General features: G+C 39.4%; 2 protein-coding genes across 3 annotated transcripts; one reads left to right on the top strand and one right to left on the bottom strand.

Annotated features, from left to right (window-relative positions):
- Positions 1-1,897: 1,897 nt before the first annotated feature.
- Positions 1,898-8,513, bottom strand: LOC136439673 (uncharacterized). Its single transcript, XM_066435193.1, has 6 exons — positions 8,331-8,513; positions 6,288-6,513; positions 5,441-5,601; positions 4,590-4,818; positions 3,841-4,061; positions 1,898-3,220 (listed from the first exon to the last, which is right to left on the bottom strand). Exons 2-6 carry the CDS (start codon positions 6,502-6,504, stop codon positions 3,053-3,055), a joined length of 996 nt encoding a protein of 331 aa, XP_066291290.1. The 5' UTR covers positions 6,505-6,513; positions 8,331-8,513; the 3' UTR covers positions 1,898-3,052.
- Positions 8,514-8,575: 62 nt separating this feature from the next.
- On the top strand, positions 8,576-18,315 carry LOC136439669 (DNA polymerase delta subunit 2-like). 2 transcript variants are annotated; one of them, XM_066435186.1, is made up of 11 exons: positions 8,576-8,637; positions 8,755-8,991; positions 10,098-10,219; positions 11,386-11,509; positions 12,165-12,279; positions 12,930-13,125; positions 13,523-13,603; positions 13,914-14,071; positions 14,652-14,779; positions 15,515-15,616; positions 16,011-18,315. In XM_066435186.1, the coding sequence occupies exons 2-11, from the start codon at positions 8,775-8,777 to the stop codon at positions 16,157-16,159; spliced, it is 1,392 nt and encodes a 463-aa protein (XP_066291283.1). In that variant the 5' UTR covers positions 8,576-8,637; positions 8,755-8,774; the 3' UTR covers positions 16,160-18,315. The 2 variants fall into 2 exon arrangements, with proteins under 2 accessions (XP_066291283.1, XP_066291282.1); XM_066435185.1 differs by having other exon boundaries at positions 8,580-8,991.
- Positions 18,316-18,718: the final 403 nt, after the last annotated feature.

Below are 18,718 nucleotides of genomic sequence, written 5' to 3'. Positions count from 1 at the left end.
AAAAAAGGAGAAAAAAATGCTGAAATCTTTATGGTAGTGACATTTACTATCATTGTTTAGCACATTTGCGTAATAACTTTCAGAATCTTAAAAACGTGCAAAATCGTGCCATACGATGATCCCCTTAGTATTGCGAGCATACCAAAACTACGGCCACGATTTTCAGTGAGTTCTCACATCACAAAAACGTCGTATTGTTGCATCATGGACGTTGCTATACATTGTGATAGTGTTGTTTTGAACTAATCATGTATAGAAATTACTATAAATAGATTGACTTTCAAAATCCGATTTATCGGACCCTAATATTGCTTGGGTTTCCTTTAAGAAGGCTGTACTGCATCATTCACCCGGACGGGAGACCTGGCGCATCCCCGTCTTGTATCAGACAATGAAAGGGTATGTCACCACGTAAGGGGCGGTATAATCCAGACGGTGCGTAAGCACGTCGACTGATGATGATGTTACATGTACATTTGTACTTACCAATAGATATTGTCATTGTTCGGTTCCAGTTCATTGTTGCAGTCAATCAATCAATCAATCAATCAACCAATCAACCAACCAATCAATCAATCAACCATTCATCTGTCATCTCTTTGGTTTGCTTTGTGATGTTTAAGCTATACTGTGATATCACAAATGGTTACAGTAATTATAAGGGTGTGTATTTTTTTTACAACAGAAATTTTTGGACATTTTACCAGAAATGAAAACACTAAATTATTGATCATATCCTTATATCCTAGAATGGAATGTCACATTAGAAGTCTCAGAATGATGAAACATACCATTCTTATTGTCAAAAGGTGCAGAGTATATTGCATAAAGACTTTGCCAAATGGGCAAATACCACAAGCTTCAGATCACAAATAACCTGTAAAAAAGGTGCAGCAGAATAAGCTAATTCAGGGTTTGAATGGCCCATGCGCAAGGTCAAAGGGTCTAAACCATGCTTAATACCATGTACTAACGTGTTCTATAGCCATAAAAGATTTTATGTCTCACAGGGGTCTTCAACTATGACATATTACCCACAATGCATCTTTCTGCTCATGCACAGTTTAAACCGTGAAATGGCTTATAACAGATGATCTACAGCTCCAGTGAAATGAGTCATTCTACATATTTGTACATGTGTTTCAATATATATATATATATATATATATATCTATATCTATATACATGTATTACAACTCACCACCCACAATATTGATAGTTCCCAGCTCAACGATACAACACTTTAATGTAGTCATGTTTCAAGTGAGAATGTAAAACAACCATGTTTGTCCACAATGTACTTGTTACATGTGCACAAGAAGTTTGTTCAAATGATAATATCAATAACAGATACAAACATGTACCAGAAAATCATGAAAAAAAGGTTCCTTGATACCTTAAGTTACAATGAACTTGCAGATGATATTTTGAAAGACATTCTATTACAAATTGTATATGAAAAAGTAAGAAAGCCAAATCTGACCATTGCAGCATTTCTATAAAGCAGCTCCTATTTGTTTTATGCAGTAATGCAACAAACTAAGTGTATATGTTTCATAAAATATTTTTGGAATATGAAAACACTATCGATCGGCCATCGGCCGAGACTAAAACACTAAATATTCTGAAATATGGAAACACTGAATGAGTGTTATAATACTGGCTTAAAACACACCTAATGATTCACTACTATATATAATAAATAAAGTATTATACAAAATACTTTATCAGGTCACCATTTATATACCATCAAACAAGACAGTGTTAACACTATTCCTGCTAAGGTATACTACAGCCAATACAAATATGATGCATGCATGCATCACTTCCATTAAGGTGGTTAAAGTATATGTACGTCAATTATACACATGCACAATAAAGCAAACAAGAAAGTGGGTTCATGTCAATGTTCTTGCTTTTTACTTGTACTTTAAAAATTTCAAGTTATTACAACGCTAAACTCCAGAACAGATTGTCATGTCAACGAGCTACTATTTCCCAAGCAACATGGATTATTCAATAGCATGCGTATTGAATAATAAAGGCAACATTTGGTCAAACAATAGATGTACATACATGAAAAATACATGAATGAAAAAAACTGTATCTTACATCCACTCCTACAAATGCCTTCCATTCATCAACGACTTTTCACTTGTTGTTTCACAATTTTGAAAATACATATTATGTTTACAGTATATAGTAAATATCATTAAAACACACCATATATTCTTACTGGAGGATGAGTAGTATCAACCTTGGTATACTGGCCTTCAGTTTTGCTGTTGTCTGTTCTGCGAAAGTCAAATTCTTTATTTTGCCGCTTTCTAGTTTGAGTGGTTTCAAAAGTACTAGTAATGCATATTTACAAAGAACGCCCACCCGAAAACTAGTAAGCCCTAACATGAATGCTTATATTCGGCACAACATGTAAAAAAACTGAGAAAACAATTGTAACACTTAACATTTCAGTTACGTTGTGTTATGAATGTAATATCACACACCATACAGCATTGATGATATCATACATTCATACAAAGAATGTTAAGTATGAACGAGAGCCTTTCTTCCATACACATCACCTCTATCGACACCAACTTATGTGGCTTCTCGCAGCAGAGAAGGAGTTCTAGATCTACCACCTTAAAGAAAATTGAAAACACTGTTGGGTTGATAATACATACTAAGCCTTTTTGATGACAAGGATGTCATTAGGCACAGTATTGATGACAATACTTCAGGTTCTCATTTCTGAGAGCATTCTTCTAATCCAACTTTCTATAGGGCAAGACAATGTCATCAAACTGTTTTGCAATGTTTTCTCTGAAGGTTTTTCACCTCCATTAAATGATTAATCCGCCGGATTACATAAATCCGCCACTTTGAAAAGCAGTGTGTTTGAGAGATCTCCAGTGCAGCACTTCCAGGTATGCACAGTTCAGATATACTGGAGTGCATTATACTGGGGGGTGTTGGGTTGGAGATCTCTGTTTGTACGTATCTTTTCAGGGTGGCGGAATTATGTACCCTGGTGGAATTATGTTAGTAGATGTTAGATACTAAGGGTGATTCTGTCGATGTCGTTGGCAGGAATTTTGGCGTCTGCCTCCTCTCCGCAGATGCGGAAGACGATTTCTGCGTTGTATGGCATGTTGATGACACCGGAGGAGGAGTGCCAGAGCCAGCCGGCACCACCTCTGTCATACAGGGTCACCGACACCTGGGAAATACATGGCACAAAAAGTCTCTTTTGTGGCTTATTCACCAATTCCTGGAAAAAACATGGTACGAATTTCTACGAAATGACACCAAAAGACCAAAACACTAGATTTTTATGACTTGTAAGTTTCCCCTTGGATATAAAGTTGCCAAAATGGAAAGTCTGTACAGTGTTTTGTAAGAGTTAGGAGGATACATGTCATATAAACCAAGTGTCAGTATTTGAGATTGATCTCTCTTTCAAAGAGTTAAGACGATTACACAATGTAAGTTAGTGTAATATCTTTGATTAGAACTTTGCAGTTCTCACTGTGGATATGTCTAAGAATGTCAGGAACATTAAAGTGACTAGAAAAGTCTTTTTGTGGACATCAAAGATGAAAAAATCACCCTAAAATAGATACAGTCATCTAATTCCTTCTACAGTCAAACCTGGTCAAGCAACCACCTCACAGGCACATGCAGATTAAAACAGTCCTGTCCATATTGTGTCCTGAGCAACCACCTGTCCTCAGCAGCTGTTTTTCCTTAGTCCCTTGAGTGGTTGCTAGATCCAGGTTTGAGTGTAGTATTTTTATGTACAAGTATATATACAATGTCGAGTATACATGTGGTCCATACCTGTGGCATATATCCAAGCAGAGCCCACATGGTGCTGACGTATCCATTCCGCTGGTGGGAGAACTCCAGCAGTTCTGTCTCCTTACGGTTCACCGTTACCTGTTTGCAGCTCTTAAAGTCGCCGATCAGTCTCTTCCCGCCATACAAGTCTACAACGTCCCACGTGCCAATCGTTTTAAGGACATTCCTCACTTGGTCGATTTGTGCATATGACAGTTGTCCTTAAGGGGGGAAATGTACAATGTGAACATTTATTGAATCACTGATCAGAAGGAAGATGTTGGAAGGACATCTGAAACATCTGATATTTTCATTGTAATCCAGTGGTTTATAGATAGATTGAATCAAAATTTTATTCTTCAATTTCCTTGATGACTAATATTTATAATATATATATATATGATATTCACAAACAAATGTACATTATGATATGGACCATACCGAGAACATATGATTATAACACTTAATATCTGTATGTTTCTAGATTTTAAAGTGGCTTGAAAATGATACTGTTATTAGTCCCCATACAATGATATCACAGTGACTGTGGGTTAGCTCATTATACTTGACAAATATCTAGCTCAATTTACAGGGTCATCATACAGTATAAAATTCTTCCCCTCTTAATAGTTCAAATTACAACTAAAAGCCCTAACAACACTACATGGTCTTTTTTATATAATATTATAACCCTTGAGCCACACATCTTATCAGTCTAGAATTGATAAACTTCTCAAACTATTGCATACCTGTGATCAAAGCTGGTGAGATAGCGTCTGTTATCATACCGAGGTACGTTTGCTGGAATGACGCGATGAACTCTTCGCACTTGTCATACATGATGACCTCCGGATCAGACGCGATGCCGTCCTCCACGTGGAGGTGCGGGTTGAGTAACACAACGCGGGAGTGGAAGTATGCCTGTTTCAACCCACATCCTGCCCGCAACATGTGATTTCTCAATAGATTCGTCCTAACCTGTTTTTAACACAGATGCCTCAGGTAAATAAATTGTTTTTAACACACATGTATGTTGTGATAATTATAAACATCATCAGCTTTTGATTTTTTTCATAGGCAAGGCTATATGTTTTTCTTTCAACCTTAGGTTCAATATAATATTCCTTCTATGGTAATATTTGCTTAGGATTATAAACTAAACAAAAACAACAAGACCTTTAAACATAAGACAACATGCACCTGTATTAGTCTCCACTATACAACCTCTCTGCTCTGATTTGATTTTGTATGAATAGGTCAAAACAGTCTAATTTGCCTTTGGGCCTGAGTCCCTCTAGTAGAACAACTTGTCTAGCACATTATATAATATTTGCCCTATTTAGAACAAGCCTCTACTGTTCTTAGTCCCAAGAGCCATCTGACTCACAAAACATGTAGACCAATGTAGATATAATCCTACCAATGATCACATCAGAAGAAATAGGACAATCAGTGCTCCAGAGTTGTTCAGGACTTTTCGGTTTCAAAATGGCAAAAAATTTTGAAACCAAAACTTTGGTCAGCGTTTTTAAGTATGTAAACAAAGTGTTTTTCTAAATATGTAGAAAGACGTTCGCCAACTAATATTTGAAATACAAACCTTTAGTTCTGCTACGACATCGTGGTGCTGTATGACGTAATCAACTGTGCCGTTTCTCCCCTTCCCATTGGCCGACAGTCTTTTCTGTATCCAACTCCCATCCTGACCTCTCTCCAACTCGCCTGACCAGTTTTTCACCTCAATACAGTAAACACCATGTGCTGTGTGGGGAAAAAACAAACACGTAAAACAACATTATAAACCAACAGTGTATAAAAACATTGCAAAGCATCATAATTTGTACAACAATAATATAAAACAACAATTTGGGTATCAGGACATTTCGGCCCATCGACAGTTCGGCCCTGACGTTTTGGCCCCACGGCCAGGACGGTTCGGCCCCCGGCCGAGGACGATTCGGCCCCAAGCCGAGGACGATTCGGCCCCAAGCTGAGGATAGACCTTGGGCCAAAAGGTCCTGATCTTTGGGCGGCCGAACTGAAAATGGGCCGAAACGTCCGACATTCCAACAATTTGTACTTAACTTGTGCTGTTAATAACAGCACTTAGATTTAGCCTACTTCAGATCAGATCTATCACTTCCATGTAATAGTGTAAATCTTAAAAAGTTTGAGGTGGTTTTGTTTTGGCAAAATCATGATATGTGTATGTATTTTGAATATCTACCGTACTACAGAATTGTTTCAACTGCGAGCTTAAAATGTTGCAAAAACCTCCTTTCTGGTCCTATTGAAAAATTAAATAGCCGCAAGAATTTACAGTACTAGTATGTTCATTTCTTTACCGTAACATTGTATGTATGCATATAATTTCTTATGATACAAGTCTAGTTCTTTATGTCGAGTTAATATCATTCCTGTAAGTCCCTTTGACTGTAAATACCCACCTGTCAAAACTACAACATCTATCTCATGTTTTCTCGTCTGAAACTCGTCAGGAACTCTAAGGTCACTGAATATGTCCCTGTCGCTGACGTGTTTCCTGATCCGCTGGATGAAGCTCGTCTCTCCGTCCCTCCCGGCGCGTACATGGTCCTCCTCCAGGTGTTCCCTGGGAGATGAGGCCTCGTGTGCCTGGACGAGGCGATTACTAATCCGGAACATGTTGTGAACCTGGAAAAACGACAAATCTCATGAAATAGTTCCCACAATTTATCAACAACATGAAGAATGGAGGTATAGTTTTGAGCATGTTTTTGTGTTTGTGTTCAGCATAACTCAAGAACCATTTTATGGTTTAAGATGATGTTTGGTATGAAGGTAGATCTTCAACTTGAGAACACGAAGGTCAAGGTCAAATTTGGTCCCCTTGTATGTGACCTTCGTACTGCAGCAGAACTGTTGGTTTTTGTATCTTTTGTTCTGGATGTGCTATGGTCTTGTTGTTGGCTTAGATCTGTTTCTGTGTCTGTATAGCTGGTATAACTGCCCTTCCGAGTAACACCAGCTTTGCAAGCGCAGTGGGCCAGGGCAGAAGCTGTTTATAATACTGTACAACACTGAATGACCTGTCACACCTAACCCTTGCACATCTAGCAGCAAGTGTTGTACTTTAGCTTAGATGATCTATGAAGTATGATGCTCTAGTGAGGATAATGCTACTGTAACAGCATTTGGTGGAAACGAGTTTCACTCTATGACAGTTCTAGGGAAAAGGAGATTTGAAAAAGATTTTTATCAAACTTTAAAGAAACTGGCCTACTAGTAGATACCATCCATTTGCACTTGTTTGTATACCATATAATATTTGATACCTTATACTTCGAGTCTTGTTTTTTTTTTTTGCTTGATGGTTATGACATTGTTTAAGATCTCACATCAACTCGTAGATTTCAGGATGATGACTATTAGAAAGAGTTGCAACAGTTTGGCTGAGCCACGAGCTGTACCAGTCAACTCACTTTACTTGGAACGAATCAGATGGCTGATTTCAGAGCGTCATCTGTTGACTAACACCAGAGTGTCCAATGTAGCTGGTGGGTGTAATCCCTGCCTGCTATTATAATAGTGCTATGTTGGCCAAGAAGGAACCAATTTCACTCAACTTTAAAACTGTTGTCTTACCAAGGCACAATAGAAAATGCCTGGGGCTAAAGTAAACAAAAATGATGCAACACAAATAAAAAGTGATGCAAATAATGCATATTAATCAGCATAATATTAGAAATATAATATTTCCTTTTTTTTGAGGGATTGGGGGTTAGGTCTAGGTTTTCCAACCGTGGAAGAGTTGTATGTGAAAACTCTCTGTGTGACTATCCATTAGCTAAATCCTAAGTTATCAACAACTTGATGTTTTTTTTTAAATTTTCATATGCAGATTATTAAGTTGTCCTTTCACACACAGAAAAACTGTTTCTTTATTAAGCTTGTATCCGGATAACACAAAAATAAACACCCGTATAAAGTACCTAATAATAGAGACAGTCATCCCAACATGGCAGGAAATAAGTCCCTTGGGATCTAACAAAGGACGGCTGATATATAAATTATGTACCAACAGCCCGTAACTGTTGTTTAACGTGTGAATCGTGTATAAGCTAAGAACCTTTACAGCACTTTTCAAAATTCCTTATTGTATCATCGAGCATTCTTGAATTTTCCTGTAGTCGTCACGACTGTTGTCATGATGCAATCACTTGAGGACCATGAAATACTGAGAAATTGATACCCGCTGTGCGATAATTAATTTTGGCGCCACGCAGCATTTTTTTTCTCAAACCCTCGCCTATTTTCTTCGTCATTGGACACATTTGAAAAGCCCACAGAATTTGCCGACCTTAACTGCGGTCTTAAAATACGTGCAAACCTGTTATAAGTGTATAAACCCAAGACTAAGCACACTGCAGCGTTAGAACTACGCCACCGCCAGCCTCCAGCTGCCGAAAGTAAACAAAGACGAAATGCTGCACAAAACGCTAAAAACTCACCCGTTCTGTCCTTTTCTCTGACTTCTACCTCACCCTGATCAGTCAAAGCATTGTCTCAATACCTCTTGATATTTTCTACCGCATATCAAGCCAAATTTGGGCTAAAATCGCCGAATTTGGTGTCGCGCACTCGAACCAAAACAAAGGCTTCCCTTTTTCCGATGTAAACAGTGACGCAACACGATATCCTCGCGCGTTGCATCATGGTTCCTTCTGACGTCATATACGCGCGAGTTTTGACTCAGATCTCGCGAGACTTGTGACGTCACCGCCAAGATGGCGGGAAAATCGAGCATGTAGACGTGAAGTTGGTGATCTCCCTCGTTTTTTTAACGTTTAAACGTTGACGAGATTATCATTGATCGCATTTAGATAATTTTTAAGCTAGCACGCCGTCTTAAGAGGTTCCTCCTTTTGTGTCAAGGCTCCCAGGCTTCGCTAAAGATGTTCTCAAAGGATCCAAACGAGGAGGGCACCCTCTTGCAAGAGCCGACCACTGAAGACATGGTGCAGTTTGAACGAGCCCAGTGTTCGTACGAAAACCTTTCCGAACGTTTCATGTTGAAGCAGCGGAACTTCGGCAGACAGTATGCGCACATCTATGCCGTTAGGCTGTGGGTCATGAAGGCAAGACTGGTAAAGGCAGCGAAGAGAAAATGGGGTAAGTGTCTACAAGGTGCACTTGTCAAGATACGTGTATATATTTGTGGGGGAGGGGGCTAGGTCCAACATCCTGGTACTTTTTCATAATTTGGATTATCATAAGGAAGTTAGTGAGCAATGACTAATGAATAAAGGGTAATGATATGTTTGTGAATTGTGATAAGCAAAACCTGTTTTACACTCATCTGCATCGATCCGCATTCAAAAATATAAAAACATAACTTTGTGACATATTTAGAAACTAAGTGACGGCACTGAACCTAATCCGACGCAACCTTAATCCAACAGTTTTCAGTACTCCCCTGTAAGTTAAGACCTGCCGCTAAAAATATGCAAGATATTTTCATTGCTTCTAAAATACAGTAAGATAGGCACCATAAAAATGTTCAATGGTAAGGCCCTGAAGAGAACATTTTTATCACGTAGGGCATGTCGTGGGAGGGAGGGTAGCCATGACATTTTTAGGACAATGCAGTCAACTGTGATATGATGTGTCCATCTTACCTCGGTGTAACTGGCTTTTGATTGATTTTTGGCTGTTTGTTGCATTTTCTCAAAAGTGTCAGATTAAGGTTCAGTGCCATTACTCAATAACAGCATATCTTGTTAACTCCTGCGAATGATTTTGCAGCTTCATGTACGTATTTGCTAAAAAAATTACTAGTACTAATGCTTTCTAGTTTAGGAATTGTTGTATGGAGTAGACTTGGATTCATTCCTCAAGCTAACTGGCATCTTTCACTGCCTTCTTGTGATGTACGGGATTGTTTATTGGTGAGATCATTCTGGGTCTGCAGTTCCAGAAGACTCGAGATGCAGCAAAGATCCATCCATTGAGGAGTATGCAGTATAAAGTAGAGTGGATTCATTCTTCAAGCTAACCGACATCTTTCTAGTAGTAGTAGTAGTATCCAGTATTAGATTATACTGCTGCAGGGTTCCCTGACGCAGGGGTAGGCAGCAGTCGGCCAGTCTTCACACAGCGCCTCCAAGCGGCTCTGTCCAGCGGGTCCACGTTGGTGAGGCCGCACTCTGTGGTGAGGCCGCATTCCTTCGCACAGAGAAATTGTTGATTCAGATTTGCCCACCTCCCGTCCCCTACAGGTGATGATGTGTGCATCAGGAAGCTGTCAGAGATGGAGACGGGGGAGACCTGTGTGGTGATTGGCACTCTCTTCAAACACATGGAGCTCAAACCCAGCATCCTGAAGGACATCAGCGAGGAGGTCAGGTCAACTGCACAGCTAGTTCTGTAAACGTGGCACAATAAACCAGGCCACAATTCGTATCTTCCTAGAAAGATCGTAGAGTGGAACTCGTTGCAACCAAGTAACGTGGAAGCATCCTCATTAGACAGCTTTAAACAATGCATGTAGTTTGTTGCGAAGGTTAGACGCGACAGGTCGTTCGGCGTAATATAACCAGCTGCTGCTGCGCAGCGTGCCTGCGAAGCTGGTGTGTTTTGCCGAATGGCGGTTATACCGGCTATATAGATACAGATACAGATACACGGATTAGACTGGGCATGCGCAGCAATATGAAATGTGGGTCAAAGTTGGAGGCCCCCTGAGACAAACAAAACACGTATGGCCTTCACCTTTTACCCACAATGGATCTCTCTCGCTGCACATGCAAGTTGTTAAATCCGTGAACTGGCTTATTGGGTCATCTAAAGGTAGCAGATGTCTGATTCTCACAATTTGATACAGCACGGATGATGCATTTAAATTTTTGTATGAGTGTCAGTGTGTATGGAGAAAATAGGAAGCGGCAACTCGCCGATGGAATGACTTCACTTGCATAATTTTGTAATTATTGTATCAAATCAATGAAAGCTATCTTTCATATTGGTGCCCCAAGTGCTCTTTACTGCAGTCTGATTCATTAAAATGCTTTTGGCCAAAGTTTTAAGACACCAATATGACCAATGATATTATTACATAGATATAGCTCACCTTACAGTTACCTAAGTTACTCCTCTGCCTATTTTAAGGCACATCAGGCCATCCTTTTCGACTTGGTGCGGTGTTGCGCTTCTCTTGTGGCTCTGTACTACAATCTTCCAGCAGCTATACAATACAAATACATAGATAAACAATTAGAGTTGAATACTCAAAATAGATGACAGATATACATGTGATGTCACATAGATATCTCCTGTGACTGATTGCCTACCTAACTACCTACCTAGTCCCTTGACCTCCGGGTCGTTGGGGGGACAAGGTAGCAATGAAGATGGAGATCTGTCTCCAGGCTCGTCTGTTTCTTGCGGCAGTCAGCCTTTCGGCCAGGCTAAGGGACGTCCACTCTGCAAACACTCACTCATGACCCATGACCTCAGTGGTCGTAGGGGCAAACAGACAAACAAAAAATGCTGATTGTACTTTTCCAGGAGGGAGCAATGCCCCAGCCTCCCAGGGCTAAGTACACAGAAGATGCAGATAACTTGATCCTGGAGGATGAAGTACAGAGAGTATCACTAGAGGGGAAGCTGGATGTCCAAACATCTGTAACAGGTAAGAAGCTATTATGTCTCAGTCAAATCTTTTAAAGTCTTTATTGTTTATGTATTTATTTCTTTATTTTGATTTACCACATTTTGTGGAAGGATTGACATAACAGGTGATCATCTTTTCAAGATGTCATCCCAGACCGGACTGTAAGATATGGACCATCCCACACCGGGGCATGCCCCTTCTCTTTTTCGAAAAGTGTGCAGGGTGTGGCTCTCCCCAAACACGGGACCTCCATTTAACGTCCTATCCGAGGGACGTCCCTAACCCTAGATGAGCTAGGTACTCATTTACACCTGAGTGAAGTGAGGAAAGTCGTGTTAAGTGCCTTTCCCAAGGGTACAACGTCGGGGCGTAAGTTCAGACATGTCTCTGGGCACAACCCGGGATTAGATCTCGGGTCCCATTGTTTGACAGCCGCGTGCTCTACACTTGCGCCACATGACGCCACATTATGTCTCAGTCAAATCTTTTAAAGTCTTTCAAAATCTTTAAATAGACATTTCGTCAAATACTAAACATTTTCAAATTTTTTTGGGGCTTCCACAATATCATCCCTTCTCTTATCCAAAAAGGCACATGAATCTTCACTGTACAATTTATGATATGGTGGCCTTGGATTGTGATGGTAGTTCAATGTGGTTTGTTTGATCTGTAGGCACTATTGTGGCAGTGTACGGAGCAGAAGATGAGTCTGGTAGGTTCCAGGTGAATGATTTCTGCTATGCTGACCTACCTACACAGAACTCAGTACAGACACCAGAGGAAGACAGGTTATTTACATCTCTCTCTACACTACTGTGCATCAGGGTCAAATCTACCCATGAAGACTACTCAGGGGACTGATAAAATCAGGTCTATGTCTACAGGTGGTTTCTATAGACAGGATACTTAATGCTTGTGTCTATGCAAACAAGAAAAGTTTTTGAAAAAGCTGGCCGCATGAGAATTAGTAGGTGTGTTGCACAGCTAAAGCAAGGGTGCATAGAACTGTAATTATCATCCACGGTAGTGACGAACCAAAAACCTCAATGCTGTCACTACTAGGAATTATCCAAGGGGCCACCAAAAAGTGGTCACATTGATCAGGTGGTCCTTAGGCCATACCAATTTAATTTCTTGGTTAACAGATCTTTATTTTCAAAAAAAAATAAAAAAATTAGAAAAAAAAAATCATGAAAACAGAAGGCTGGGCCAGCCTTCTGTTTTCATGATTTTTTTTTCTAAATTTTTTTTTTTGGAAAATAAAAATCCGTTTACCAAGATATTAAATTGATGTGGCCTTATGTACAGTTGGCCACTTGTACAGGTTTGTCTGTACATTGATAATTCTGTGAAATTCTCAGAAAGGCTGCCTTTGCATTAAAAATTTAAGTTGTAAAGTAAAAATAAAGACTAAAACGGTGTGTTTCCTTTGTCTCAGGTTTGTCGTGCTTGTATCGGGCCTTGGGATTGGCAGTAACCAAGACAACCTGTTAGAGCTACAGCTATTGGTGGACTTGGTTACTGGGCAGCTGGGAGACGTGGGTGACCAGAAGTCAGCGGCTAACATCGTCAGGGTCATTGTGGCAGGAAACTCTCTCAGTGAGTCCACACAGGACAAGGATTCGCTGACAAAGGTATCATAAACAACACATTGCTTCTTTTACTTTTGAATGATATATCTATTTTAGGCCATGCTGATCATGATTTGATTATATGGATGACAATTTTCATTTCCCAAAATTCTGTTTTCGGCTATACTGTAAATCGTAAATAGCAGCTGTAAAATTAGAAAATATATGCTGCGAATTGCAAAAAAAGAATGTCAAAGTGTATCCTTCTTGACTACGTAGATTTCATAATGAAGGCAACTTTTTGGGGGAGCCAAATTTTTTTTTCATTCGCACACTTGCATTCGTTTTGGGGTCCCCAGAGGATGCCATCCATTTAATCAAATCAATATGGCCTTAGATTTTACCCCAGAAAAACATTGCAGAACTGTGCCATTGACTGACATCTATATTTGTTTGTCAGGCTAAGTATTTGTCCAGGAAAACTGCTGCTGGAAGTGTGGAGGCCATGAAAGTTTTGGATGACTTTCTAGTCCAGCTATCGGTGAGTAGCTGTATATATCAACAGTTAAATGCTAAGTTGTACTATGAAAATGAAAGTGAATATGTGGATATTTTGTTGATGATGTAAAACCATTTGAGAATTAATGCAAAGAAAAAGTGAAGCTTATATCTTAAAAAAACTATACATCCCTTCTCTTGATTATTGTATCTGTGTGTTTTAGATTATATGATTGAATAGAAAAGCCTTGTATATATAACAAATATATTGTACATGTAACAAATACACTCTTAAAGTAGATGCTTATGTTAGGAGCCTTTTTTCCTCTCAGAAATGTTTTCTTTTTTTTTAGTCCTGTGTTGACGTCGACGTGATGCCAGGAGATTTTGACCCGGCCAATCACGTGCTCCCGCAGCAGCCGCTGCACCGCTGCATGTTTCCCCGCGCCATGAAGTATCCCACAATGCACACTGTTCCCAACCCGTACGAGGCCAGCGTTGGAGGTGTCAGGTGTGAATACTGTGAATGTTGAAATTTTTGCAGTGGTTTAATGTTTGCAGTTTTACCTGTTAAAGTTAAAATCCTCACACACCATAAGATTTATAGGGCGGGGGCCCATCTCTGTTTGGTAGCCCTGGGCCACACTGGGGTGCAATCACTGTAGCAGGGGGCTAGTCCACTGGCAGTTGAGTGTGTTTAACTTCCATACTGTTTCAGAAGTATGTACCATTTTTATAAAGTCTTTGGTATGACTCAATGCGCCTCTTATCCAGACATGTCCTACCTGGGCGCGAAATCGGGCCTTCTGTCTCCTCGTAATTTGAACCAGATGTGGTAAGTGACAGAAACGCAGACCCACTACACCACAAGGACAGCCCATTTTTACATGTACAATGATACAATGTAGAAGAGTTCATCACAAACTTAAAACCACAGGTAACATGGTTGTTCTGTTTTCTGATCACCTACCCCATTGTTTCAATTGAAAATTTAAAACCACTGCGAGCACTCCCATTTTCTCCCACAAAATTCAATCCCCGCAAACATAAATGCATTTGCATTACATTTTACAATATATTTCTCTGTGCAGGTTTCTGGGGACGTCTGGACAGAATGTGGATGACATCTACAAGTACAGCAGTCTGGAGAACTCTCTAGAAATTCTGGAGAAAACGTTGACTGTGGGACACGTCGCACCTACAGCACCTGATACATTAGGTCAGTGTGGAAGACATAAAAAAACGTGTATGTGCTGTCAGTGGCTAAGTGATTAGGCTAGTGTAAAGGAATAGCAGAGAGAGGTTCTCCGATGGAAAGTGAAGACAGACTCCAGTTGTTGCCGTGGCAGATGGGAAAGATCTTTATTCCAAGTCACTCTGCATGTCCTCTCCTCTCTATCCTTAATCCCAGTCTGTTTTGCTTAACACACTCGGTTACTAGTACTCATTTTATTTGTTTCTCAATCTTCTCTGACAGACTGAGTCACAAGATAAATTACAAAGGGACATGATGAAGGAAGTAGCAAGTCTCGGGCAATGGACAGCCCAGTGCCGTCTTGCACTGCCTTGCACAGCCTTAGTCATACTCAATGTCCATTTCTCAGTAAGCTAAGGGAGTGCTCTACTTAAACACATCTGCTTACACATATTTGATATGCGCTTTATTACACTAGCATACTACCTGATACATTACATGCGTGGAAGACATGTCTTTCTCCTTGTTGGCAGTGTTCTTTTAGTTTTTTCTTTTTGATTCCTGGCTAGACATTGTGTTGCCAACAAAGGTACTTAACACGACTTTCCTCACCCCACCCAGGTGTAAAATGGGTACCTGACTTTGGTTGCAGAGGAAGGACAGGGATGGTCTGCCTTCCAATAGTGTACGGCCTGTATAGGCTATTGGACCCTTTTTGCTACATTGGTACACAAAATTTCAACTCATTTTCTCACGCAGGAAGTTATCCATTCCATGACTCGGATCCCTTCATATTGGAGAGCTGTCCCCATGTGTACTTTGTGGGCAATCAGGCCAAGTTCCAGAGCAAGATTTTGAAAGGTAGGACCGCCACAAACTTTTTCAACATTTTTGTTGATGCTTTAACTGATTTTATAGAAGGCTAATTGCCGCTAGATGTTGGTTGATTTTTTTATGCATGGAATTTACTGAGAAATTGCACTAAGCACTAAAAGCTATGAGAAGTATACTTTTTTTTTCCATATGCGCTTCAGTCTTGTGATGGTTTTTGTTGATTTTGTTTCTTCTATGTAATTTTACTTTGTGTTTTGTGTCTGACGCACTTTGTGAAAGTTTGTATTGAACTTTGAATACTGTTCCCAGGACTAACCCTTTGTAATAGCCTTCGGCTAGTTGGGTAGTCCTTGCTGTACTTTTCTACAGTCGAATCAAATCAAATCAAATCTAGTATACATTTTAACTTTTTGTTGTTCAGGTGACAGTGGACAGAGGGCGCTGCTTGTGACTGTTCCCAAGTTCTCCCAGACACAGTCCTGTGTACTGGTGAACCTCAGGACACTGCAGTGTGAGGTCCTACAGGTTCAAGCCGCCTGGGAGGAGGGAGAACAACCCATGCAGGAATAACAACATATTTTCCTTCATCATCCTACTGTCTCATTAAAGGCATCCAGAGCATTTTATGAGGCTTGGAACTTGAATAAAAAAACTCCAATTTCTAGTCATTCCCACACATAGTGTTTCAATAACACAATACCATTACATATCGACATTAAAGGAGCAAAGATACGATGTCGTTGTGTGGTGAGAACTGATAGAAAATCCAAGCCCTAATAGACTGATCCTTACTGTCCATCACAATTAGCGGTTCAACCAATGAGAAAGTGACTGCATGTCCGTCAAATGTTTGCATTGCTACGTTTTGAAGGAGGTGGGCGGCGCTATGGTATCGGTCTATTTACACTAGGCGCGTGAAACTAAAAGATCACCATGTAGCTTATCTTTCTGCCGCTTTTGAGCACTTTTGATAAGAAATCCGCACGCAAAAGTGGTAAACAGTGGCATTAAATGTCAATTTTATAAAGATTACGGCAACTAGAATATTTCCAGTTTTCAAGCCTCAGAAAATACTCTGGGTGCCTTTAAGAAAACAGAGCAAATATGGAATGAAAAGAATGCTAGATATATGGTACACAAAGTTCATGTCTGTTGACATTTGGTAAACATGTAATACTGTTTGTCCAGACTTTTATCAGAATTCTACAGCAAAGTAAGTTTAGGTAACACAGGTGCCAATAACAAGGGTGACCTATATGTCGGAGTTACATTCATTGAAGATGAGTGACACTTGAGAATGTTTTGTAGGAGTAAACAACAATAAACTATCTATACTGTGATATATCCATCAGATGTACTATCTATACTACTAGTATCATATCTCAAATTAGGTAAGCGGGAGATAGAAAAGAGTAGTTCATAGATTGCAGAATTCCGTGGGAATAAAGATATATTTTGTTCTTAAACTACATCTCGTGAAATGTCTAGGATGGGCAAGGGATAGTCATTTTGTAGTGTCAACAATAAACATTTCATTACAGATCTGGTATTGAGAAACATTGAGTTCCATTGTTCTTCTGGTCACTTTCAAGTAATAACTATATTTATATGTTATATATAATCAACAACAAAGCACAGAACTTCTAACCTTTGAAATTTTTATTCCAGGTGACAATTTCTACAACCTTCCACAAAAATACAGCATCTCTAACAATGTATATATACAAGTACAGTGCCAGTGGGGTGATTCTAGGTCCATTTAAAGTAGCCTTTACCCTGAATGTATGTTTGAACTCTGCTTAAGCTGGAAGTTAATTAATGAGCTAATTGAATGCTAGAAAATGAATAATAAACTGCTGTGGCCAAAACCCTTAACTTGTAGGTTGTTTGTACATGAACAAAGGATAGGACTGTAGAGTTTTTTTAAGAAATACAAAATGTTTCTGGTAGAGTGTACTTACACGGTACCAGGCAGCTTTACATGTATAAACAAAAAGGTTTACAACAATCATCATAATCTCTTTACATTCGCATCAGATAGTAGGCATAAGGCCACACCAATTTATTTTCTTGATACGGAATGAAAAAAAAAATGCTAGATTGGAAAAACAACATGAAAACAGAATCTCAGAGGAATGTTTTTAATTTGGTGCACACAGTTTCAGGGAGTGAACAGGGTCAGGTGCAAGTTTTCACCCCAGCCTTCTGTTTTCATGATTTTTTTTGTGCTAAAATTAAAAATCCGTTAACCAAGAAATTAAATTGGTGTGGCCTAATCTATGCATCTGCTCTTGAAGGCCCCTGAGACATAAACGAAACATGTCAGGACATTGTTTTCAAGGTTGAGACAAGAACTGTTTACAAGTTAGGGGCCTTCCCCTTTGACGACACGCAGTTCAAACCATTTCATTGTTGTCACAGCGAGTTAGTGATGAGGCATTGTCCAATTTTACATGCAATTCATCCAGTTAAGTGTACATGGGTAACATAATATGCTGCTTACATTTTTATTGCAGCTACATCGTTCCCTTGAAAGTGTTTTCTCTTACATTACATTGCACTGCATTCATCCAACAAGCTGCAAGAATCAGATCTATTGCACCTAATATAAATCTTTTTATTACCCCCAAAAAGTGGACACCAGTAATCGTGCGAGTCCAAACAAGCAGTTACAATATTCAGCATGTACCAGCAAATGAAATATAGTGTTCATTGTAATAGCTACATTTGCAGATCTCAAACTCGTGTCTGTATTAAGTCTTCAGTACTGAAGCAATTTTCTTTACATTGTAGTTTCCACAGCATAGGTCCCTGTACACCTAAATGTAATAAACTATGCAAAAAAAATACCGTACAAACAAATATATTGCAAACCGTGTCATAGTATTGCTTACAACAAAAGTATTAATATATAGAGAGCTACTAGCAAATCTGGACAAATGCTGCATAAAATACATATGCATGTTCACATAAAACAAAAGAATAAAAATACATGTCATTGAGATGATTGATATCCCTTATACCACAAAGCTAAATTCACAAGCCTTATAATTCTATATATGACACATCCTTTTAATATCTGTGTGTAATTCATAATGGAAGCAGATGAGTTGTCCTTAGATGGATTGA

The sequence above is a fragment of the Branchiostoma lanceolatum genome, chromosome 8 (assembly GCF_035083965.1).
Source record: "Branchiostoma lanceolatum isolate klBraLanc5 chromosome 8, klBraLanc5.hap2, whole genome shotgun sequence".
Taxonomy (NCBI): domain Eukaryota; kingdom Metazoa; phylum Chordata; class Leptocardii; order Amphioxiformes; family Branchiostomatidae; genus Branchiostoma; species Branchiostoma lanceolatum.
The sequence above is the reverse complement of the archived record's forward strand: the minus strand, read 5'-3'. Positions and strand labels throughout refer to the sequence as shown.